Source organism: Tasmannia lanceolata, unplaced genomic scaffold (assembly GCF_043159265.1).
Source record: "Tasmannia lanceolata isolate RefF3 unplaced genomic scaffold, GAP_Taslan_0.1 ptg000002l, whole genome shotgun sequence".
Taxonomy (NCBI): Eukaryota; Viridiplantae; Streptophyta; class Magnoliopsida; order Canellales; family Winteraceae; genus Tasmannia; species Tasmannia lanceolata.
The window spans coordinates 50,218,001-50,244,691 of record NW_027518679.1 but is presented as its reverse complement, the minus strand read 5'-3'; the positions used below and the strand labels follow the sequence as shown (position 1 = coordinate 50,244,691).

The 26,691-nt window shown below is 37.6% G+C and overlaps 1 protein-coding gene across 1 annotated transcript in view; it reads right to left on the bottom strand.

The window, feature by feature from the left end:
• LOC143877147 (WD-40 repeat family protein / beige-like protein) overlaps window positions 1-26,691 on the bottom strand; it is an 81,217-nt gene that overhangs the window by 21,210 nt on the left and 33,316 nt on the right. The window contains exons 9-12 of the mRNA XM_077379018.1: window positions 25,232-25,313; window positions 16,477-16,809; window positions 11,906-12,528; window positions 5,512-5,596 (exon numbers count right to left, since the gene is read on the bottom strand). Coding sequence (XP_077235133.1) covers window positions 5,512-5,596; window positions 11,906-12,528; window positions 16,477-16,809; window positions 25,232-25,313 — 1,123 coding nt within the window. The remainder of the gene's footprint in view (window positions 1-5,511; window positions 5,597-11,905; window positions 12,529-16,476; window positions 16,810-25,231; window positions 25,314-26,691) is intronic.

Sequence of the window (26,691 nt, the reverse complement as noted above, 5' to 3'; positions counted from 1 at the left end):
CCATGATTCGAACCCGTGACCACCAGGTCACAATGGAGCAACCTTACCGTTGTGCCAAGGCTCGCCCTCTAGTTCCCTCTATCAGCTATTCCTGTATATTGATGATAAAACCCTACATGACATGGACAAGACATAAATAATCCCCAAATACAATCTAATTCCCATACAAGAAATAACCCTTATTTCCTACACTCCCCCTTAGGCTGAGCATAGATATTAATCATGTACAGCTTGGATAAAATAAAGTAAAAAATGGGACTTCACAACTGCTTTTGTCAAGACATCAGCAAGTTGATGATCAATAGGAACAAAGAGAAGACAAATCCCCTTAGACAGAACAAGTTCAGGAATGAAGCGTCCGCATCAATGCGCTTCGTGCAATCATGCTGGATATGATTATTAGCAAATGTTGATTGCTGTCTGATTATCACAGTATAGCCGCATAGGGCATGGAACTGACACATGTATCTTCTTCAAAAGATGCCTCAACCAAAGTAATTATGCAACTTCATTAGCCATAGCACAGTACTCTGCCTCCGCGCTTGATCTAGCAGCCAAAGATTGTTTCTTGTTGCGTCAGGTAACAAGTTTGCCACATACAAAGGTACAATATCCAGTTGTAGATCGTCTGCCATTAACTGAATCTGCCCAATCTTGAACCCTAGATCTCAAGCTGACGGATCAAACACGCAACCTTTTGATATGGAGTCAGACGCACTACCTGCCCAATCAACATAAAAAAAAGCTTAAATCTTCATGTGATCATGGTTTGCAAATAATAATCCTTTCCCTGGTATGGATTTTAGATGGCGAAGGATTATGTGGACTACTTCGAGATGGGAAATCCGAGGAGCATGCATATACTGACTCACCACACTCACAACATAAGCAATATCTGGGCTAGAGAGACAAGTACAAAAGCCAGCCAACCAACCTCTGATACAAACTAATATGAGACAAGAGAGGCCCATCTAAGTCACTTAGCTTGTGACTTGAATCAATAGGTGCATCTGCTAGCCGAGACCCCAACTTTCCAGAAACCCTGAGTAAATCCAATGCACATTTCCCCTAAGCAATAAAAATGCCCTTCCAGGACATTGCCACTTCAATTCCAACAAAGTACTTGAGTTCACCTAGATCCTTGATCTCAGAAGCAGCTGCTAAAAAAGGCCTTCAACTAACGAATTTATGAAGAACTATTTCCAGGCACCACAATATCATCCACACACTATGAGGACCATTCCTCTTAATAAACAAGGTATGGTCAACATGGCTTTGTGAATAGACATTATCCAAATCTCTTCACGACCTGACTAAATCACTCAAACCATGCTCGGGGAGACTATTTCAACTCAAATATTGACTTCTTTAATTTGAACACTTTATTCTCCATATTTGAGAACTATAACCTTGGAGGAGGAGATATGTAGACTTCTTCCGGTAAATCACCATATAAAAAAGAATATTTTACATTTAGTTGATGAAGCTCTATAGACAAATTTGCAGCAAGAGACTAAAGGACCCTAAAGAAATTCATCTTTGCAACAGGAGCAAAGGTTTCTTTGTACTCACTCATACTTCTGCATATATCTTTTTTGCAACCAGCCTTAGTACCGTTCAACTGACTCATCGGTCAAGTGTTTGATTGATTCGTGTATACCCACTTGCATCCCACAAGCTTTTTTCCTTTTGGCAAGTCCACTAATTCCCAAGTTCCGCTTTTTACCAGGCATGCATTTTGTTGTCCATAGTTTCTTGCCACTTAGGATCAGCCACAGCCTCAGAGAACCGATAGGGAAGACAGAGAACACAGAAGGCAAAAAAGCACGAAAGGAAGGAGCTAAGGCAGTATATGACACAAAATTAGAAATAGGATGCAAGGTACACTAACGCTTGGATTTCCGAAGAGCAATAGGTATATCAGGATTACAATCAATCACATTAGTATCAAAATTACTTGGGTCTGCGGATCGCGATTGAGTAGTCTGTTCAGCTAGAGGATGTACAATTGGACATGACCGTCTTGAGTAGACCAGTAATTCCTTCTCTCCATTCTCATTCAAACCAGTAGAAGAAGAACTAATACGAGGTTCAACAGGGACAGAAACAGGAATAGGACTCTCTTCGACCAAGAAGTCTCCACATCCCATTGAAGAGAGGACTGAGAACAAGAAAAAAGGGATAGACTCAAAGAAGGAAACATCCGTAATGCCAAATTTCCACCCAGACAAGGGATTCAGACACATACCATTCATGAGTGGGAGAATACCCCACATACATACCGTGACCAGGTTTAGGATCTAGTTTATTCCATGAAGGGGCATGGTTTCAAATTTCGGTCTCGGGATGCGTTTTGGTCCTCACCGAAACCGAAATTTTTGCTGAAATTTCGGCCGAAATCCGTCGAAATCAAATTTACGGCTATTTTTTCTCCTATAGTATTTCGGCCGAAATTTCGGTAATTTCGGCTGAAATTTTGGGTTTCGGCTGAAAATTCGGGATAATATTAAATAATTATCAAAAATTAAAAAAATTCGGAGGAAATTTGGGGATATTGAAAAAAACTACCCTTTCGCATGTTACCGATTTCGGTTTCGGTATCGAGCGAAACCCGAAATTTCGGATTTCGGTCGAAATTTAAAACCATGTTTTTTTATCCATGTTAATACATGAATAAAATAAAGACACACAAAGATGCGGAAGAGGAAATAATGGTTTGTGGGGCCAAAGGAGGTGGAGTGGAGATTTTAACTAGATTAGTGTGGAAAGCATGTGATTTATGAGATATGATGCAGTCAACACAGCACACGGCCAATACTTTTTCGGCACCACAGAGCTCAACAACAGCCCTCGAGCAACCTCAAGAAGGTGACGGTTCTTTCTTTCTATCACATCATTTTGCTGTGGTGTGTACGGACACGTACTCTGATAACTATGTGCCTCCAAGGATTTCTATATCTCTACCTCAAAATATTCATGAGCATTGTTGGGGAAAACTTCAATTTTCTTTTCAAATTGGGCGAGAACCATTTGATAAAACTTTGTAATAATTTGAGGTACTTCATTCCATGTCTTCCTAAGGGGTACAACCAGGTAGTACGAGTATAACCATCAACAAACATAATGAAATAGTGATACCTATCCACAGAAACAATAGGAGAGGGGCCCTACACATCAGAATGTACAACGTCAAATGAATGTAAGCTTCTGTTCATACTCGTCGGATAAGATGATCTACAATGTTAAGGAAATTGATAAACATCACTATAGTGACTCAAAACAAAACATTCAAAGGTCGATAAGAAACATAACACAACCTAACAAGCCACAACCTAATTTGGGCAACAATCTCATTTCTACTACTGCTAGTATGAAAAGCAGTTGGAGATCCATTGTCCAAAATGTAAGGCCCTGCAGCCTCACAACCACTCCCAATCGTGTGCCTCGTCACCAAGTCCTTAAAAACACAGTGCGTAAGGAAAAAAGGTTACGCTACAATTGAAGTTCTTGGTAAAGACTATTGACAGACAAGAGGTTAGTAGATAAGTTTGGAACGTGCAGAACTGACTATAGGGATAGGCGATTGTTAACACTAATAGCCCCCTTACCTGAGATGCTAGATAAAGAACCATCGACAATTCTCACTTTCTCCGTGTCAGGTAATAAGCGATATGAATCAAATAAACAAGATATACTAGTGATGTGATAATAGGCTCCCAAGTCAATAATCCAGGATGAACTTAGTTTAGCCTTTTCATCAAAGGACTTCTACTGATTTCCTTCATTATAATCTCTGGAACCCCTCGATGCAAAAGCCAATGCAAGATGGCCAGTTTACGATGATAATGGAGCCAAAGCCTTCCTCCTACTGCCCTCATTCTGGACAAGAGAGTGTACATGCACCAAAGTAGGAAGAGTATCGCAGCCTAGGATTTAACCTCATGTGATGTCAAATGCAGGATTCAGACTAACTAGGAATTAAAATATACAGTTTTCTTCCACTTGTTTTTGAAATCGCTCTCTATTAGACTCAATATCCCACTTTAAGAGTTGATAGTGATCTAACTCTTCTCAGATGCCGCAAAGAGTGGAGAAGGAGATAGTATCTTCTCCCCTTGTCTGAGATCCCTAATCTCCTGTCAAAGCTGATAAACTCAAGTAATATATCTATTTTGTGCATATGCCATCTCAACCCAATCCCCGATATCTTTATCTTTTCTCAAGAATAAGGGGGTGTGACTAATATGCAGTTGCATCGAAGAAAGCAACCACGACATTACCATGAAATTATCTAGCTCCCACTTATCATATTTCAGACCATCCAACTTGGGTTCCTCCACCTGGCCAGTAACAAAGCCAAGCTTGCCCCATCCATTGATGTATATCCGTGTAGACCAGGCTCATTCCATATAATTAGTGCCATCTAACTTTACCATGGTGATTTGTACATTAAGATTGTCTCCCTAGGGACCCCCTGAAGGGCCAAAACCAGTACTCAGAGTCCCAACAACTGAGGAGAACACATCAGATATATCTACAGAGGCAATTTTTTGTGTGAGATACCTCAAACCAACCAAAAGGGAGAGATTCTCAACCTCTAAATGTAAGAAGTGTGAAAAACACAAATTTCAGATGCCCAAGTAATGCAGCCACAAAATTCGATGAAACTTCCTCATATGAGCTCCAATGTGAAAAAAAAGGACACCGCCATTGCATTTCTATGGAAAAAACGACCTGAAATGATGTAAACCCCTTCAAAATATGGCCCGAACTGAGAGAACTCCCACCAACCTAAATGGGATTTCTGGATGCACCCAAAAAAGTCGGTAGAACGCCCTCATAAGAGCTCCAGTCTAAAAAATGGTACCACCATTGTGTTCCTATAAAAAAACAGCCCCAAAAGAGCAATCCCTCTTCGAAACAAGTCACGGGTTGAGAGAATACTCTCATCAAGCACAAAAAATAGGATTTCTAGATTTTCTTCTAGAAAAATATCAAATAACTCCCAAACAATTTCTGAAAAATCACCATAATGGGAATGACATGTGTGCATCAAAGCCATGTAAGTTTTAGGCCTACTCCATGCTTGTATGACCGCTGACATCAGTCGTACGGTCTAATGATGTCACTGATGTGCCAAACAGTCAGTGACGTTGATTCTTTGGAAAAATGTAAAAGATCCCTTGCTCTGATACAAAGTTAGAGTTGTTGGAGATTAGAGTAGTAGAAGGGGAGAGGAGAGGAGAGAAGGAAAGCGAGAACAGATGGAGTGCATGGAATAGGTCCGCCATGGGCTATTCTTGTATAATGATGATAAAACCCTGCATGACATAGAAGAGACATAAATACCCCTAAATACAATCTAATTTCCATACAAGAAATAACTATTTATTTCCTACAGTGTGCAACTACGTAAAACCTTTTAACTAGATCTTGAGAGGAAAAATATACTCAATTTGGTATTAGTAAAATGGAAAAGTAGAAGCGAAAAGTTACATAAATTAAACTAACCTCTGCGTACAGGATGCAACATGCAACCAACACCCTTTGTCGCTTGGACTCGGAAATTGGCATGTTCAGAACAGGTGCAAGCACGCTGTACATCATAAAGCTGGTATTAGTTTAAATCATCCGCAGTAACTTACCTGGGTCCAGTAGCAAGTACAAGGCACACAATAATAATTATTGAATATCATGCACTTTCCTTGTAAAACCTTGGCACAATGCCATGTAGCATTTTTTTTTATAATGGTAATGCCAAATAGCATTAGGAAGCATTTTGCATGTTTACATAACTAAACAGGAAATAAAGCAAATCAACAATAAATAGTTACAAGCTAAATGCACAAGCCAAAATGGTCAACCAAATTACTACAATACTCTAAGCCACAATCCTGTCCATAAGGTGACAACACCAAGGATTTGGTACCCATGAGACATACAAACTATAATTTCAGTTATATTAATTTGTGCAATAGTCTGAGCAACATTTTTAGGAGCATAAAATGCTAGCATACAATCAAGATCAAATTTGATCATACAAAATGTGATTAAAAAAATGCAATTATCCTATTTTGCAACATTAAAAAATGCCAGATTAAAAAAACATTTCATTAATACTCAAGGACAAATTGATTGAAATGGGCAGCAAGATCCTCTACCTAACCACTCCTCCCTACATGGAAATCCTCACATTGAGAAGAAAGAACTTGAATGTCAAAAAGCAAATAGATTAGCATCAACGATGTCAGGCCACATTAAGAAAAAAACACTTCATTGATACTCAAGGACAAATGAATTGAAATGGGAAGCAAGATCCTCTAACTTACCACTCCTCCCTACATGGAAATCCTCACATTGACAAGAAAGAACTAGTATGTCAAAAGGCACACATATTAGCATAAACGATGTTATACATTAAGATTTCTGGAAGAAATATTTTTACTATTTACTTTTGAAAGATATGCCTCTCGCAGCAAATTTGTCTTGGTAGCTTCATCAACCAGATGTAATACTTTTTTACATGGTGATTTACAGGAAGAAGTCTGCATGTCTCCTCTGGGGTAAAGGCTCACGAATGCGAACAATAAAGAGTGCAAAATAAAGAAGTTCATATACTGGCAGTCTCCTTGGGCATGGTTTGGGCGATTTAGCAAGGCCTTGAAAAGATTTGGATATTCAAAAATCATGCTACCATACTCTGTTTATTAGGAGGGGTCCTCTAATCACGGTCCTCATAGTGTATGTGGATGATATTGTGGTGGATGGAAATAATTCCTCGGGTTAAAGGCCTTTTTAGCACTTGAGTTTGAGATCAAGGATTTGGGTGAACTCAAGTACTTCCTTGGAATTGAAGTGTCAAGCTCCAAAAGGGGCATTTTTATTTCTTTCAGGAAATATGCATGGAACTTACTCTGGATACTGGAAAGTTGGGGTCTTGTTCTGTAGAGACTAGAGACATCTATTGTTCCAACTTACAAGTTATGTGCCATAGATGAGCCTCTCTTGTCTGATATTGGTATGTATCAGAGGTTGGTAAGTCGGCTTTTGTACTTGTCTTTCTCGCCCAGATATTGCCTACGCAGTGAGTGTGGTGAGTCGGTGTATGCATGCTCCTAAGATTCCCCATCACGAAGTAGTAGAGAGAATCCTTCATTATCAGAAGTCTTGCCCAAGGAAATGATTATTATTTGCAAGAAATGATTATTATTTGCAAGCCATGGTCACCTAAAGATTTAAGCTTTTTCTGATGTTAATCCTTCGTCCGGTTGATAGAAGACGATCTACAACTAGATAATGTACCTTTGTAGGTGGCAACCTTGTTACTTGGCGGAACAAGAAACAATCTGTGGTTGCTAGATCGAGCATGGAGGCAGAATATTGTGCTATGACTAATGGAATTGCAAAATTATTTTGGTTGAGACGTCTTTTGAAAGAATTACAAGTATCAGAACAATGCCCTATGCATCTATGCCATGAAAATTAAGGGGCAATCAACATAGCAAATAATCATGTCTAGCATGATCACACGAAGCAATTGAGGTGGGCATGCACTTCATTCATGAATGTGTCTGTCTAAGCAGATTTGTCTTCTCTTTGTTCCTATTGGTCATCAACTTGTTGATATCTGGACAAAAGGAGTGGTGAAGTCCCATTTTGACTATATTTTTATCCGAGCTATGCATGATTGATATCTATGCTCAGCTTGAGGGGTGTAAGAAAATAGAAATGAGGGTTATTTCTTGTATGGAAATTATTAACTATTAAAAAAATTCTTTGGTTATATCATCTTTTCCTAAACGTCAACAACTCAACTCAACTCAACAAAGCCTTTGTCCCAAACTAGTTGGGGTCGGCTAAAATGAATCCTTTAGAAAAATTTCATGAAGAAGGTAAAAGGAATCTACCCGGCTTTAGTTGGGTTCTTCTACGTGGATCATTTTCTTCCATTCTATCATATCCAAGGTTATGTTCTTTGTTATGTTCCTAGTTATCAAGTCTTTCCTCACTGTTTCTACCCAAGTTGTACCCAAGTTGTTTTCGGTCTGCCCCTACCTCTCTTTACTCTATCAATTTGGCACGAGTCGCCTCTTCTCACCGGAGCATCCAAAGGCCTACGTTGGATCTGTCCAAACTATCTTAAGCGGTGCTCTCTCATCTTCTCCTCAATTGGTGTCACCCCCACCTCTTTACTAAAGTCTTCATTTTTAATTCTATCTAACCTTATGTGGCCACACATCCATCTAAGCATTCGCATCTCCGCTACGCTCATCTTATGCATATGCTGCTTCTTGATGGCCCAACATTCTGAGCAGTATAGCATGGCTGGCCTCACAGCTGTCTTATAAAACTTTCCCTTCAACTTGGTAGGGATTTTACGGTCGCACAAAACTCCTGAGGCAAGCTTCCACTTAAACCAACCTGCTCTTATTCTATGGTTAACATCCTCTTCAATTTCTCCTTCCTTATGTAGAATTGAACCGAAATAGCGAAAGATATCCCTCTTTGGTATCTCCTGTCCAGTCATATTTACTACAATCTCGTCCCGCTTCCTTACATTACTAAAGTTGCACTCCATATACTCTATCTTAGTCCTTCTCAGCCTAAAACCTTTGGATTCCAAAGTAGTTCTTCATAACTCTAACTTAGCATTTACTCCTGCTTTGGTTTCGTCGATTAATACTTTGTCATCTGCAAATAACATACACCACGGCACCTCATCCTAGATACACTCCGTAAGCTCATCCATAACTAGCGTAAAAAGGTAAGGGCTTAGAGTTGATCCTTGGTGCAGTCCTATTGTAATTGGAAACTCACTAGACTTGTCATCCGTGGTTCTGACACTAGTTACTGCTCCATCATACATATCCTTAATCACATCAACATATTTAGTAGGCATTTTTTTTCCTTTCAAGGACCCACCACATAACACTCTTGGGAACCCTATCATACGCTTTCTCCAAATCAATGAAAACCATATGAAGGTCCTTTTTATTTTCTCTGAATCTCTCCATTAACCGTCTAATCAAGAAGATAGCTTCCATAGTCGATCATCCGGGTATGAAGCCAAACTGCTTCTCTGACACCTTAGTCTCTTTTCTTAGTCTATGCTCAATTACCCTCTCCCAAAGCTTCATGGTATGACTCATTAGCTTAATTCCCCGATAATTGGTGCAATTCTGAATATCCCCTTTATTCTTATAAATAGGTACTAATGTACTCTTCCTCCATGCATCAGGCATCTTCTTAGTCTTCAAAATATTGTTAAATAATCTAGTTAACCAAACAAAACTCACATCACCCAAGCATCTCCAAGTCTCAATAGTAATATCGTCAGGCCCCCTAGCCTTACCTAATTTCATATTTTCATAGCTACTCTTATCTCTGATGTTCGGATTCTAGGAACAAACCTCTGGTTTGTATCATCAAAAGCGTTATCAAATTCTCCCAAATTCGCTACAGGTTCTCCATTAAACATCTTATCGAAGTAACTTCTCCACCTCTCTTTAACCTCGTTTTCTTTTACTAGCAATCTTTGCTTCTCGTCTTTGATGCATTTTATATGATTCAAGTCCCTGCTCTTCCTTTCTCTCATCTTAGCAAGCTTGTAGACATCTTTTTCTCCCTCTTTCGTCCCTAACCTGTGGTACAAATCCTCATATACCTTGCCTCTAGCTTCCCTTACTGCCTTCTTAGCTTCTTTTCTAGCCAATTTATACTTCTCAATGTTCTCCTCATTTCTACACTTATGCAAACATTTATAACATTCACTTTTAGACCTAATCGCCTTTTGGACCTTCTCGTTTCACCACCACGTGTCTTTAGACGGTAGCCCACTTCCTCTAGATTCTCCAAGTATCTCTCTAGGCACTTTCCTGATATAACTAGACATCCCATTCCACATAATATTAGTCCCCTCGTCAAGACTCCAAGGTCAACGAAACAACAAAACGGCCGAAACACTGAAACGTCCCATCCATTGACCAAAACGAAACACCAAACAAAATAGTATTGAAAATAACAATTTAAACTCCAACTACTGACTCTTCAAAAAAAATGAAAATAAAAACTCGAGGCAGAAACATAAAGCTACACCAGCGATTCCTTGAAGTGGGCCCATGCACGTTAAAGTCTTCCTAGCAACGAGTTGTATTGAAGTGAGCCCCATCTGTGAAAAATCCTGGTCATTAACAATGGCTTCTCCCCTCTTCTTTAGCCCATGCCTTTGGTCATTTCTAAAGCATTTCAACTTTAGGTTTCCATGTAATTAGTCTAGGTGTTTTTCCCTTTTTTTGGGTTGTAGGGACACCTCGTCCCATTTTGTGTTTCTTTGAATAAAATTTATGCTGTTATCGCTCGGGAAAAAAAAACAATGAAAACAAGACACATTGAAGTGGATTGTCATTTGTTTGTGAAAAAATACTAGTAAATTGACATCTGCTACATGTGTGAGGTTCAAAGATTACTTAACAGACATATTTACCAAGGTATTTTCACACAACCAATTTGAAAATATTTGTTCCAAGTTGGGCATGGATGAAATCTATGTACCAGCTTGAGAAATAGTGTAAAGAATATAAGTTAGATTTCATTTCAAAAAAAAAGAATGAGAGTTAGATAAGATTAACATAAATTTACAATGTAATTCTTTCTAAGAAGAGAGCTTATTTTTATGTTAATTAGATAGGGCTCATCATGGATGCCCTTAATGGCACCATCTGTAATTATTGTTAAGTGGGATTATGAAAAGGCTTCAAATAGTGGGGTTGGGTATTCAACCTCCATGAAAATAATTTTCTCCTCTCTTATTCTTTTCCTTCTCTCTTCTTCTCTCCATCTTCTCTCATCACGTGAATCAAGCAACAATGGTGATCTTCTAAACTTCAATAGTATAGTCACTCAAAGATAAATACCATAACACCATGGACCCCAAAATGAAATAGTCTACGCAAAGATAATTCCAATGTGGTTCACTTTTAGAAGATGATCACGAACTATAAAATAAAAAATAAATCATGAACAGACAGCAGAGATGCATATTATCATTGAAGAAATATGGTAAGCCCAAAAGTGGTATGAGGATTGTAAGATAATACGAGTACAAAAATACTAACATTAACGTAGAGGCATAGCCCCAGAAAGTTGTGCAATTTAACTAATAAGAAAGCCTACAAATGGGCTTGAGCTAAAAAAAAGAAGCCAACAAGAAAATCAGAAAACAAATCCAATTTTTTGCTGGCAGTGGTGTTGTAGACATCTTATCAACTGATGCATTTGAATAAACCTACAAAGAACTGTTGCATTTCGAATAAGCCTACAAATTGGCTTGTGCCTAGTAAGATTAATAGAAGAAGAAAAAGCCCATAAATGGTAAGAGTCAATGAGAACTGGTAGATTACATTAGCCTTGAGGCACAAAGCTCTGTAGTTAAGAAATTGTGAAAACCAGTTACAAATAAAAAGCATCATCATCCAATGAATCCAATTTACAATAGCCAATAGGGTGTGTGGACTAGACGGTTTACCAATTGCATTTCACTATGAACTAATGGAGCTAAAACTGGAAACATGCACATGTTTTATCAACTGAAGAATTTCAACAAGAGCATTACTGGCATTAGCGAAGGCTATCAAAGTCCATAAAATGTAGTAAACATAGGAAGGGTTAGTATACACAAATTCCAGTAGTAATTAATGAGAATGTAGAGAGAATTAATGATGGTGAGATTAAGCTTTTCCCTATATAGTGCGTGACGAATTTATCAAAATGTGAGAAACAAGAGTCACACCCTTTGAGGTCGAGAATTAGCGACTCCCTGACCAAAAGTTACAAACGATAGTTGGAACGGCATACTAGTGTGCGAGGAACTTGAAACTTGTGATGAATAAATAGCAAGAAGCCTTACCTCCAAAGCAATGCCGAACGTGGTTTTCGTGTTGACAAACGGCCATTATTGTCCAAAGGCACCGAATTTCCTGCTTGCAGATGTAATCCTTCAGACATGCCATCCTTGATGCTTTCTTTCCTCATAATAATGCGTCCTTCACCATTGTCTTCTTCTCTCATTGAAGCAAGCACCATCCGGAGCATGCACAAAAATGGTTGATCACTGTCCAACAACTGGTAAAGTGCCGCCATTCCCCCCATTCCAGTACCAGATCCTCCTCCAATACCCAGACCACCACCAAGTCCACACTCGTCTAATAGCAAGGCCTCAAGCATGGCAACTGACTTCTTTACTAAAGGGAGTTCAATCCAGTTTCCATCTGAATCCTTTTCTAAAGCAGACTTCCAAACTTCCCAGCCACTGCCACCACCACCAAAGATGGTGGTTTTCAAGGAAAGACCAACCCCATACCAAATCCGGCTCCTGTACTTCCAACCGTCGGCTAAATCTAGGGCACAGCTCCCATATGAGACAAAAGAACACCGAACAGATTCATATGGCTCAGCTGCTGCTGCCGCAGTAAGGCGCTCCATCACGGCTGCAGAAATTTGGCCATTTGCATCAGCCATGGAAGCAAGAACCTGATTCGAAGCAAAATAGTGGTTACTGGAGTGAGAAAGATCTAAAATAGTAGTAAGAGGACAACATCAACAAATGTGGTAATTGGAGTTACAACGATGCAGACAAATAAGGATGTAAATGCTAAATTGGAAATGCACAGGAAACATTAACAATACGAACGCAACACATAACACATAAAAAACCTAATAAACCTTTATTAGAGAAGCATGTCAGTTTGAGCCAAGGTTGACAACTCATGACTTTACTGGGGCTCAAATATGTAAAACCTTTCATGAGAACTCTTTTTCCGAAGCGATTCATTAAATAGGAAAGAGGCAACGAAGTCAATACACATGAAGCCAGAAAAAGAATAAGAAAAAAGAAAAGAAAATGAAATCACAACTTGGGCATTAAATCCACATAACATCTCCAAAGTGGGGCCTTTTTTCCTCCTCTTCAGCGTGTCAATGTAACCGGGAAAAAAAACACCATTGCTCAACTACTGAAAAATCAACATGGCACCATATCATTGGACTAGAGGGACTAGAGTCTGAAATTTTGGGGTGCTTGAGGGCACATTGGATAAGAATCCGAAGCTGCAGTCGGTGAATATGGGATCACAAAACATGAACTTGGGTGAATAGCAAGGCAAGTCCATAGGGTTAGGAACCTTTGGTGGATGGTCTACACGATAAGGATATATAGAGTTGCTGGGTGTGTGGACCTCAAAAGTGGGATGCTTAAAAGTATGTCCGTTATCTCAGGAATTTACAGGTTCGCCTAGTCATGTGGATATATAGCTAGATTCTGAACAATACTGGAAATTCCTTGAATCAAACATGATGGAAGCCTTAGCTTCTGAATGTAGGGCATTACATGCAGTGATAGTTTTGCCAGTACCCATGCTGGACTGAACATAGAGTGCTGACTTTGTGTGTGCAGGTAGCATTCCTCTTCGAAATATCAAAAACAAGATATGTCCAGATTACAAATCAGTATCAGTGTTTTCAAGAAAATTAAATTGACAACGATTACATTAATTAATTAATCTATTATGTTAAAATTCCACCACAAGGTTTTTCGAAAAGAAGTCCAAATATTATTATAATTAACAATAACTATAGTATAACTGGCCTATTTTTATTCAGGGCTACTTTAAAGTAAAGATCATCGGCATTTCACAAAAATGGGTATTTATCCTTTTAAAGTTTAAAGAAGAGTTTTGAAAATAAAAGGATTTAAGAGAGCTGGAGAGGAGGGCAGAGTAACATGGGTTCTCTCATATGAGGGATAATTTAGGAAACCCTGATACACCAATTTCCCATGAAAGCTTCCTCCCTTTGAATTTTGGAAAAGTTGGGGTCTCAATTGAGGAGAGACAACCTCTTGGGCAAATGATAAAAAAATATCAGATTTTTTTCCTTCCCAAAAAGAAATGTATTTAACAAAGATCCAAAAAGTCCTTGTACCGGCTTATCAGCCGATATGCACCTGTTTCAGCATGCAAAAATGTGCGTAGTCAGATTGCATAAACCCACAACCTGAACCACAAAATCATTTTTCGCATTTGTTGTTGTTGTTCTGCATTGGACGAAGAACCATTTAACCATATTTGGGGAATTTCTGATCCACAATCAAGGATGGGTTGTTTTCCTCAAAAGCGTGCACGATTTGTGGAACGTGTACGTTGTTTGGTTTGATGAGACTTGTGGAGGTATACCTATTTATTTATCAGAAAAATATTTTTCATGGTGTGGGATTTGTCTTTTTCCTTCTCATATTTGCATGCATATTATATCAAAGGTATAAGTTTTGGTCAGACTTCAATCCCCATGGAAATGGCAGTACTTCATGGAAGCTTATGGAAATCCATGAAAATTTTGCAAAAAATTATAGAAGTTTGTGGAAATCAATGGACAACAATGAAAATTTAAGATGAAACTTCATAAAATAGTAGAATAAGCACAAATACACACCAATAAAACATCGCATAACCAAGACAACCACTCATAATGGTTTAACAAGATCAAAAACCTAGTGGTTACATGCATTGTCATGTGTCTGGAATAGTAAGATTCATTCTAAACATAAGATAGTTCACATGTTTTGAAAGGTGACGATCCAGTCATTTCTTTAACTTTTCAACTTTCTCATCTTGATAACGGAATGAGCAACGAAAATTACTGTATATATAAGGTTTTTACTTATGTAGCTACATAGTAAAGAGTCAAACTTTGGACTATGGTCCCCACTGAAACTGACACGTCAGTTGGAACCGACACGTGTCGGCTGAAGTTAAAATTATGGTTACATTTGTTGCTTTTCCACTTTGCTATGCTATGGTTCCATGTTGTTGGAGCTAGGCTGATGAATTTATGTATACAACTATACATTCGTACATATAGACATAACGTTGTTACTTTATTTTATGTTTCCACTTCGCTATGTTATGGTTCCAAGTTGTCGGAGATAGGCTGATGAATTTATGTATACAACTAACATTCATACATATAGACATTGTGTTTGTTCCTTTATTTTATGTTTTCACATTGCTATGTTATGATTTGTTTTCTTTTTATTTTTCAGATTTCTTGATTATTTTGCTTGACGCATTTTGTTTCTAGCTATTCTGTGAGCCAGATGTCATGGTCCTATTTGCTCACTTTTCCCACTCTTTTATGCATACATATGAATATTGAATATATATATATATATATATATATATATAGAGGAAAGTGAAGCTACACCGCCGGCTTAAAATACAATGGGCCCACATTGTTTTGGTGATCCAAACCATTCATTTGATTGGCCCTCACATAGATAGGGTGTCCACCAAAAATCAGCTCCATAGGATCATCCCAACCCTTCAAACTGTGGAGGCAAAAATGGCCAAATTTGTGAAGGTTTTTACACGTTCATTTTTGCCTCCACAAATCGTAGGGTTGGGATGATCCTATGGAGCTGATTTTTGGTGGACACCCTATCTATGTGAGGGCCAATCAAATGAATTCTTTGGATCACCAAAACAATGTGGGCCCATTGTATTTTAAGCCGGCGGTGCAGCTAAGTTAGCTACACCGGCGGTGTAGCTTCACTTTCCTCATATATATATATATATATATATATATATATATATATATATATATATATATGAGAAAACGGTTCCTACACATATGTGTAGATAAGTTATCTACACACTAGCTTAAAATACAGTGGGGGCCACATTATTTGGGTGATCCAAACCATTCATTTTTAAGGCCCTCACACAGATAGGGTGTCCACAAAAAATCAGATCCATAGGATCATCTTAACCATTCGAACTGTGGAGGCAAAAAATGGACTAATTTGTAAAGGTTTAAAGACATCCATTTTACCTCCACAAATCGTAGGGTTGGGATGATCCTATGGATCTGATTTTTTGTAGACACCCTATCTATGTGAGGGCCTTTAAAATGGATGGCTTGGATCACCCAAACAATGTGGGCCCCCACTGTATTTTAAGCTAGTGTGTAGAGAACTCTCTACACATATGTGTAGGAACCGTTCTCTCTCTCTCTCTCTCTCTCTCTCTCTCTCTCTATATATATATATATATATATATATATATATATATATATATAGGGAAATGATATCAGCACAACCACATTTTTGTTATTTGGGCGGTTCTAGCTTGTCTTTTCTTTTTAAAGTAGCTTGTGAGAGCTCTTTGGAAAGTGTAATAAGCTCTTGATAGGTCTTTAAATACTAAAAGGCAGCATAGTTTAGTGCAAATATCAAAACATGGATGTGCTGGTAACATTTCCCTATATATCTGTGTGTGTGTGTGTGTGTGTGTATTACACACATAGATAATGATGTAGAGAGAGGGAGGGAGAGAGAAATTTAAGTAATTCAAAGCAAGTATGCAAACTTAACTCAGAAATGGTGAATCACAACTCATGGTAAAATGCATAGAGACATGTACATACATCAAGAGAAAGCCCTCCAGAATCACTAGATAATGATGATTGTCTTGAGACCACAGTTTCTGAAGATTCTCCCACACCCTGGCCTAATGAATTTGAGCGGCTGCCAATGGATGATGAAACTGAAAGAGGAGAGCCAGGAACATTCACAGAATGTGAAGCACAAAATAGTTGACTTTGCAACCGTAGATGATCTTCTACAAGCATCAGAATCACAAGAGCATTCTCCGCCAAAGCCACCGAAAGATGAGCAGCTGACTCAGCTTCTGCTTTAGCATCTTTTGGAGACAAGCCCTCGGCCGCAACACCAGCAGCAGCGGCTGCAATAACTTGAGTCTGCTACAAAAGAAAATCTGAATGTAGAAATTATTGTAGTTTCTTTTCCCTTTATCAAATAACAAAGTTGCTCAAGTTTGCCTAACGCAACTAGAAAGAAAGCCAGCAAGAAGGCAGCACAATTAGATTCATATAAGGTGGTCACTCCTGAGTCCTAACCCCATTAAATTTATAAAAGAACAGGAATAATAAAACTCAAACAGATAAAAGATACTAAGTACATGTTTGGCAGCCATGAAAATTTTTTCTCTAGAATATTAGTTTATCCAGTGGTGAGAAAGGGACTAGGAGGGTGGGAGAATGAGAGAATTGGGAGGGAACGAGGAGAGAATGAGAAGTGGCTGACAACAGGAAAAAGAAAACTCTACTCAAATAGAGTTTTATTTTTCCTATTTTTTCAGCCACTTAGAACCATCTACTGACTCCCACCATCTCATCCTCTCCTCACTCCCACCTTCTCAACTCTCTCCCTCTCCCACTCTTTCTATCCCTTTTCTCACCACTTGGCAAATTAATTTTCCCTAAAAAACAAAATCATGGTTGCCAAACATGCCCTAAAAGAATACACTTTGCAGGATTTATTAATCATATGCAGAAAAAATATCGTAGTCAGATTTTAAAGTATAAAAAACTAAACGACACTAATTGGTTGTTTAACAATCACAAACTCATTGCTTAGAATTTTTTTTTACACAACAAAATGCAGCATCCTGAATATTGTAAACCGAAAATGAAAAAATAATACCATCTATTTTATCAGCTAAAAGTAATGCATACGAAAAGATATAAAGCCAACTAAAGGAATGTAGCACATTTGCATTGTTCCAATTCGGCCATTTTCTCAAATAATCGTGAATAATTTGTGACTTTTAATTAAAAAAAAAAACTTTCAGTGAAATGTGCAAATAAATAACAAGTTAGTGACTTCTCAAGAAAACACCAAAATTTTAAATTATTCAGGAATTATTCGCAATCTTCTCAGAGTTATTCAAAGACTTGAGTATTGTTTATAGTTTTTGGGTCCTTTGGACCAAAATACCAATGAAATATTTGTTGAAAAGTGTAAGGGTATTTTAGTCACTTTCTACCTTCCTACTAAAGATTTTCATTTTCCTCCACATAACTCCAACATCCATCATCTCCTCCACCACCATTGGTTAGGTGCCAGGGATTTTTGGGTAGCTCATTTAGCTTCTTTGTTCCTCCTATATTCCATTGTAATAGGATATGTTTTAGTCATGATAGTGCAATGGATGTCAGAGTAAGAAAAGGGGGAAGAGTAAAGGTGGCATCCATAAAATGAAGTAGTTGAAGACCAGGACTGAAGGATTTATTTCCACCAAACTCCATCGATTTCTGGAAATTTCAAAAGACGTATGGTGGCATTACGCGCGCCCGCGTGTGTGTGTGTGTGTGTGTGTGAGAGAGAGAGAGAGAGAGAGAGAGAGAGATGATGATGATGGTACCAGTACAGTGATGATAGGGAGGTGACAAAGAAAGGAGGTGGTACGGAAACTTATAACTAAAGGTATACAAATTAAATTTAAAAGCATTATAAAAGACTAAAATGCCCATGCATTTTGTATTTTTTAAAACCAAGATCGAAGTTTTCCTTAATATTAAGGGAAAGTTCTTTTCCTTATTTCCATTTCCTAATCATACACATTTTTTGTCAGTAGAGGCAAAGCTACAAATTCTAATATTTCAAAATTTTCCCACTATTCTTAACATTTATTCTTTTAATTCTTTTGACTGATTCCCTTGGAGAATCTAAGCCTCCAACATGTGGAGGCATTCCTGATGAATGTCGACAGCTGCTTGAATATTTTGCCAATTTTTTAATTAGAGCCTTGCCAAATTTGCTAAGAATGATGTTATAAATCTTCATTATTCTAGTATTCTTTTATGTATGAGAATGTATTAAACTGAATATATCATTCTATATCATTTTATGTATGCCTATTCTAGAAAATGTACATGACATATGAATTAAAATGTAATATTATAATGAGTTGCTACATGATGCATGGAATGTATGAGCAGGCAAAAGTACAACCAGGGACCAATTGTTCAATGATCAAAACCATTTATCTGCTAGGCCTTGCTATGGATGGGAAATGCACAAAAATCCACATGCAACAAACGATTCTATGCCCCCAATTTGTGGCCTTTAAATGAATCCATAACAATGCCTACAAAATGAATAGTTCGGATCACTAAACAAGTGGCCCCCACTTGTATTTCTTTTTTTTTTTGAATGGTAACTGATATATAAATAAAAGGGGAAGGACCGAAAGGAAACCTCCCCCCCCCCCCCCACTAGGCCAGAACTACACACAGGAAAAGAAAAAAGAAAACAGAAAACATTACAATAAGAAATTAAGGGGGAAGAAAGTCATAAAGCTCCAGAGACTGCTTTATCACACCCGCTTTAGCCAAACTATCAGCGATTGTATTTCTATCAACTCATATGTTTCCTTGGAGGAATATGAGAATGCAACAAATAACAACTCTATTTATTTTATAATATATATATATATATATATATATATATATATATATGAGGAAAAGGATTGTACCCTCGAGTGTACCTAACCTTAGGTACGCTCGAGTGCCAAATCACATGGGTCCCACATTTTTTTTGGTCATCTAAACCATTCATTTGCAAGGCCCCATCATAGATAGGGTGTGTACCAAAAATCAGCACCATTGAATCATCCTAACCCCTCCAAAACTGGAGGGCAAAATGGGCAGATTTGTGGACAAACAGTGTCTGTCCATTTTGACCTCCACAAATGGATGGGTTAGGATGATCCTATGGAGCTGATTTTTGGTATGCACCCTATCTATGATGGGGCGGACCCATGTGATTTGGCACTCGAGCGTACCTAAGGTTAGGTACACTCGAGCGTACAATCCTTTTCCTCTATATATATTGAAGAAATATTTCATCCAGTTGTTTCGGTACTTTTCTAAGAGATGGTGCCATACCAGATCTTATGAGTCTGAGATAACTCATGTTTCCACGGAGAAAAGTTATTGAGACTCGAAAGATCTGGCATCGCACCATCTCTTGGAAAAAACAAAACTGGTTCTATATGTGAAAAAAGTAATAGCAAATCAGATAAGAAAAATGACATGGTTGGAAAATGCCTATTTTGAGAGTGTCGGTACCATGTCCACCTTGCCCTGAGTTAGCATAAGGAAAATAATAAACAAGTGATGAGGGCGTAATGGAAATTAATGATGGTTTTTTGTCAAAAGGTGAAACATAAGAGTCTCACATCTTGAGGGTGACAATTTACAGCTTCCTACAGACACATTGCATGGGCATTCTCTATATTTTTTTAAAAAAAAGGTATGGGCATTCTCTATATTGCTCCCAACCAAGGTTTCAGTTTCAGTTTCAGTTTCGGTATGTGTTTCGGCTGTGATGGAAATGGAAACATGACGGTTTTGGAAGGAAATTTCGATAGAAATCCCACAAAATTGTTGAAATATATGGAACCATATGCAAATGATGGGCATATATGGCGAAATGTCATGAAGTGATAGAAGAAGCACACATACACACTCAAACATCAACAAATAAGCAGAAAACACACATAATTGTTTAATAACATCGAACACCTAATGTCATGCACTGACGGGCAGGTCTGATAATTCAGTACATACCACATTTCACACATGATTCATATTAATGTTTGTACATAATGCATATAATTCAATATAATTATTTAACACATATTGGTATAGTATACCACTAATACGCTTATGGTTTTGGTTTCGTTAAATGTTTTGGTTTCGGAATGTGTTTCGGTGGAGAAAATGGAAACATTTCAATCATTTTGTGTTGGTTTCGGTAGAAATTTAAACTATGGGTGTGTTCGGCAACCGTTAAATAACCGCATTCTCCACTTTTTTAGGCGCTAAGAATGTCAAAGCGCAAAAGTATCTCAAAAAGTCGTGTTTGGCAATCCGGCCCACTAAGCCCGTTTCTAAACGTTTGCCTTCTTTTTCGGCTAAAAGCAAGGATTCTTTGGAGCGACTGATAGTCGTTTCTAAGATTCTCATCAATCCGTTTCTCGCCCGTTTAATTGGGCGAAAATGAGAAGCATTGCCGAACACGCCCTATACTCCCAACTTTGAACTGCTTGAAAACTGAAGGCTCCTCTGATCGGCTTTCACTCTCGCCACTGCCCCCAGCTTCTAAGGTTTCGCTTGCTATGGTATGTTTAGCAAGTACATACAAGGCGATTTCTAATTTTTCACAAATTTAAGAAACAGATTTGAAATTTTATTCTTCACAAACAAACAGAAATTATTTGACAAATCCATACCCAACGTTTTGAAAATCGTACGATTTACGATTCGAATCGTACAGGTTACGATTTAAATCGGATAATCGAATCGTTTTTTATGAAAAATCGCATGATTCTTGAATTGTACGATTCATAATTCACCTGTGTTATTGATAATTCACCTGTGTTATTGCTATAAAAAGTAGGCCCCATCGCCCAGTAAAAGACTTTAAACACCCTTTTTTTCTTCTCTTACAACATTCTCTCTGTATCGTTTTTCCTTTTCTTTAGGGTTTAGAGAAAACCCACAAATCCTTTTAGGGTTTCCGAAGCTGCAAATTGAGGGTTTCTTCTCTGGTTTTCCACCCTCCAAGCAAGAAGAAGAAGAAGAAGAAGAGTTTTCCACCATCCAAGTAAGTTTTCTTTTTTAGTTTTTTCTCCTCCTCTCCTCCTCCTCATTCCATCTTCATCTCCTCTTCCTTTCCCCTTCTTTTTTCTTTTTCCTTTTGTCTCCTCAACTGGGTATCACCTCAGCCCTGTTTTTTTTTTTTTTTTTTGGATTTTGAGAACTGATTGGACTCCAATCAGTTCTTAAAATCGAAAATAAACAGGGCTCTGTTTTTTTTTGGATTTTGAGAATCAATTCTTGAGCTGTAATCCGGGTCTGTTTTTTTGGATTTTGAGAACTGATTGGACTCCAATCAGTTCTTAAAATCGAAACCATCATTTCTTAAAATCGAAAATAAATAGGGCTCTGTTTTTTTTTTTTTTTTTGGATTTTGAGAATCAGTTCTTGAGCTGTAATCCGGCTCTGTTTTTTTTTTGGATTTTGAGAACTGATTTGACTCCAATCAGTTCTTAAAATCGAAAATAAATAGAGCTCTTTTTTTTTTCTTTTTTTCTTTTTTTTTTCTTTTTTTTTTTTTTTTTGGATTTTGAGAATCAGTTTTTGAGCTGTAATCCGGCTCTGTTTTTTTTGGATTTTGAGAACTGATTTCGAGTCCAAAACTGATTGTTAGAGCCAAATTTACATTTATATTTGGGTCAAAATAATTTGTTACCGACTCAAAATCTGTTCTCAAAATCCAACACAAATAGAGCCTTAACTTTAATTATATTTTGTTGATTTTGAGAACAGATTTCGGCTCCAAAACTGATTATTAGACACAAATTTACGTTTAACTTTGGGTTCGATAATCTGTTCTAGAGTCACAATCCGTTCTCAAAATCCAAAACAAATAACTCCAATCAGACCTTAAAATCCAAAACAAACAGATCTGACCCATTTCATGCTCTGTTTCATTGTTTGTTTTTTATTTTGAGAACTGCTTCACTCCGTTCATGTTTTTTTAATTTTAATGTGTCATGTATCATCATTTCTTTTGTAATATGATTTCATTTCAGCCATTGCTTTGAGAAGTTTGAAGTGTAGTATAAAGAAAGATGGATAAAGCTAGAGAAGTGGATGTGACATGGGAGCATTGTACGGCGGTCGTTCCCAATAACATGACAAGATTACAATGTAATTATTGTGGGAAAGAGTATTCTGGAGGTGTATTTAGAATGAAACACCATTTGGGACGCACAAAACAGAATGTAGCTGCTTGTACACAAAATCCAGATGACGTTGCTAATAAATTTAAGTTACTATTGAAGGAAAATGAAGAAGAAAAGGAGAAAAAAGATGATGCAAAGTATGATGTGGGGCAGCCGGACTTCTATTATCTAGATAGAGAAGAAATAGATGATGCATGTGTTGCTGGATGGAAGAGGAAAATGGATGATTTTGTGGTGAAGGGGGACCAAAAAACCAGCAAACAAGCAACTATCAATCAAGTTTGGAAAAAGGGGGATAGGGATAGAGTTTGCCAAAACATAGCAAGGTCTAGATACTTCTAATACCTCAAAAAATGCAGATAACTTGTTTGCTCTACTTGACTCGGTTGTGGAACAAGTGGGAGAGGAAAACGTAATACAAGTTATCACAGATAATGCAGCTGCATATGTGAGAGCAGGACAGTTGTTGATGGAGAAGAGGAAAAAATTATTCTGGTCTCCTTGTGCCGCTCAATGCATAGATTTGATGCTTGAAGGCATTGGAAAATTACCAACCCATGCAGAGACTATAGCAAAGGCCAGGATAATCACAACGTACATTTACAATCATAGTTGGGTTTTGCATCTTATGCGCAAGCATAAGAAAGAAGAATTGACAAGGTCAGCTGTGACACATTTTGCAACGTGCTTCCTGACATTCAAGAGTCTAAGAGAAAGAAAGGCGGGCTTGATGCAGATGTTTGCCTCGGATGATTAGCAAAAACGCCCAAATTCCAAAAAAGCCGATGGGATCAAGATACGCGGAATTGTGTTAGGCGATTCCACATTTTGGCCTAGTGTATATTATTGTTTGAAATGCACATCCCCTTTGGTGAAAGTCCTACGCTTAGTGGATTCAGATGAGAGGCCTGCCATAGGGTACATTTATAAGGCTATGGACCGAGCCAAAGAGGCCATTGCAAAGAATTTGGGCCACATAAAGAAGAAATATGAGCAAATTTGGCATATCATTGATAAACGTTGAGACAAGCAACTTCATAGGCCCTTGCATGCAGCGAGTTACTTTTTAAATCCGTGGTTTCAGTATGAGGAGTCAAATGACGTGGACATTGAAATTAAGGTGGGGCTATTGGATTGCTTAGAAAGAATGGTTCCACATTCAAAAGAGATGTGCTAATTAGTAACCGACTTGATAAGTTCAAGAAAGCAGAGGGTCTCTTTGGACGGGAAATGGCAAAGTTAATGAGGAAAGAACAGCTACCAGGTAAATTCTTCAAGTAAAAATTTTAATTGAATTCTTATCTTATGTATTTAGATATTATCATAATTATTTTTTGGAAAAATAGGTTTATGGTAGGACACCTTTGGAGATGAATGTCCCGAGTTGCAAAAATTTGCAATTCGAATTGAAAGCCTGACGTGAAGTGCTAGCAGTTGCAAGTGTAACTGGAGCACATTTGAGCAAGTAAATGTTAGTGAGTCTAATTTTTTTATTCATATCTTTTTATTCGTATCCCTTTAATTTTTATTATTAACTTTTTTTATTTTAGATACATTCAAAAAGAAGAAACCGACTCGAACAAAAGAGGTTGAATGCACTTGTATTTGTAAAATACAATCTTCAACTTCGAGTTAGCAATTCAAATAGGAGGGACAAAAAAGGATTTGATCCTATTTCGTTATCTGACATGGACTCGGACGATGAGTGGATAACGGAAAGAGATGGACATGTGCTTCACGAAGACACGACTTGGCTGGATATGGGTGAATGTTTTGTGGAGGAAGTTGCAGGAGATGAGACGGGCGTTGGCTCCACTCATGCACCTCAACAAAAGAGAAGACGTAAGCTATTTGTAACTTCTTTTCTTAGTAGTAAAGACATTAATTATTGATATTCACTCATGTAAATGTAACATTTACATGAGCTGAGCCAATTGCAAGATGAAGAAGAAGAATTTGGCTCAGCTCCCGACACAGATGATGGAGATGAGGGTGTTAATGTTGAGCGAGGAACTACCGATGACGAAGATGATGATGAGGATGTGAGTGGGATCGACGACATCCACGATCTATATTTTATAAAATCATGATATGTTTCATGTTTCGTTTTGTTGTTGATGTGTGAGACTTTAAAGTTGCTTTTGTCTTTTTGAGATTATTATAGAGAGAATGAATGGATTTTGCCATTTTGGTAATGAATGGTTAATTAATTTTAATTATGACAATCGGTTAAGTGGTTCTCAAGCATTTCATGTTATTTATTTTAATAGTTTTTGAATGGAAAATTGATAATTACTCTTTTTATTCTTATTTATAATTTTTCCTCTTTTTTACTATTTTTCAGATTTTTTTATATAAATCTGAAAAAATCTTACGATTTACGATTCGACACATCTTACGATTTACGATATGATTCCGATTTTCAGAACATTGTCGATACCCTTGACTGGAACAAATAAAAATATATATTAAATCAAACAAAATACTGACAAATCACTTTTATTCAATTGAAAGCATAACTAACTGAATATTAACGGTAACAGAGGCTGTGAGAAACAGACTACCTGGACCTGAAGTTCCCTGGCAGCAAAGTCTAGCAATCCTCCCAAAAGCCTTCGCTTGAATACAGGCAATGACTCTTCACGTCTTCAAACATAACATAACAAATAAAAGCAATGCATTGAAAAATAAATTATAGTTATGGGAAGCAATGGCAAATATTCAAATTTCAGAATTAGATATAACTAAAACTCACTGAAAATTAGGACAAAAAGAAACAACTATATAACTTGTTTGCAATCTAGCATTTTCTTACTCCCAAAAAGAATAATCAAATCAGCATTGAAATATCTCCAAATAAAGAACCACTGTGTAGATAGGAATATGGTAAAAAATGGACATTAAGAAAACAAGTTAACATACATTTCTAAAAATACTTGCTGAAATTTGAAGAGATCGGCCTCTTAGAGGAAATGTTGGTCTAGAAATGGTTTCTAATCCATAGAAGACAAGAGGAGCTTAGGTTATGAATGTGGAATTCAAATGGCAACTCTACAGTAAGGTCTTCTTATAGGTGCTTTCAGGGGGTAGGGGGTAATAGTGGCCAATAATAGCTCCATCCAAGGGACTCATATGGATATCCCTTTGTGTGGGACTGCAGGTCTTACTAAGATTGTAAAATGGATCATCATCAAAACAATATCGTGGATACTAACAGAAGCATCATGACCTAGCATGGCACGGCCAATGTCGAGTTTGATAGTGGATGTTGACTGATCAGGTTGGGGTCTACATGGCTAAGTCAGTTTATGACATCTCTCAGGTTTGCACAGAGAGAAAATTTCCAAAGATTTGGAATAATCCAGCATCTTTCTTTCCATTGATGCGCTATGAATAACAAAATCATCACCGGTGATCAATTAGTTAAGCAGAAAATGAGTGATTAAAAAAACTGCCACTTTGTGGTTTCACTGAAGAGAATACCAGCACAAATATTTCTTCTTTCTAACTGGTCTCCAATATCTGTAAGTATTACATTACTTCATTCAAGCATCCCTAGTAACGTCACCAATTTAATCGACCTTTGGAGGCGATGGTCTAGTCGTAAGCTAGAAAACAAAAAAGTCTCTTTCATTTCTTGGATATTGTTAATGATTGGTTTGCTATTAGTATGAACTATGAAGTATGCACCAATAAACAAAGCGGGCCCACAAATCAGACCCTTCAAAGCCCGAGAAACAGAAACCAAGTTTAAATAATGAGAGTCGAAGTTGACCACCAGTAATGATATCTTTAAAGTTTCGGGTTTATGAACAGCAGTCCCTACTTAAATCATGTTTGGGAGTCTTCGTTACCATTTTCAAGGTTTTCTCATTTTAGAAGATTGATGTAAGGTAGGGAAAGGTTTCTAATTGTACCAGGAATCAAAGTTTAGGGTTTTGATTCCAATCAAAAAAAAAGTCTAGGTTTCAAGGGTTTATAGATGAGGAAGTTACAGGATCTTGCATATTCTTATTTGCGGAGA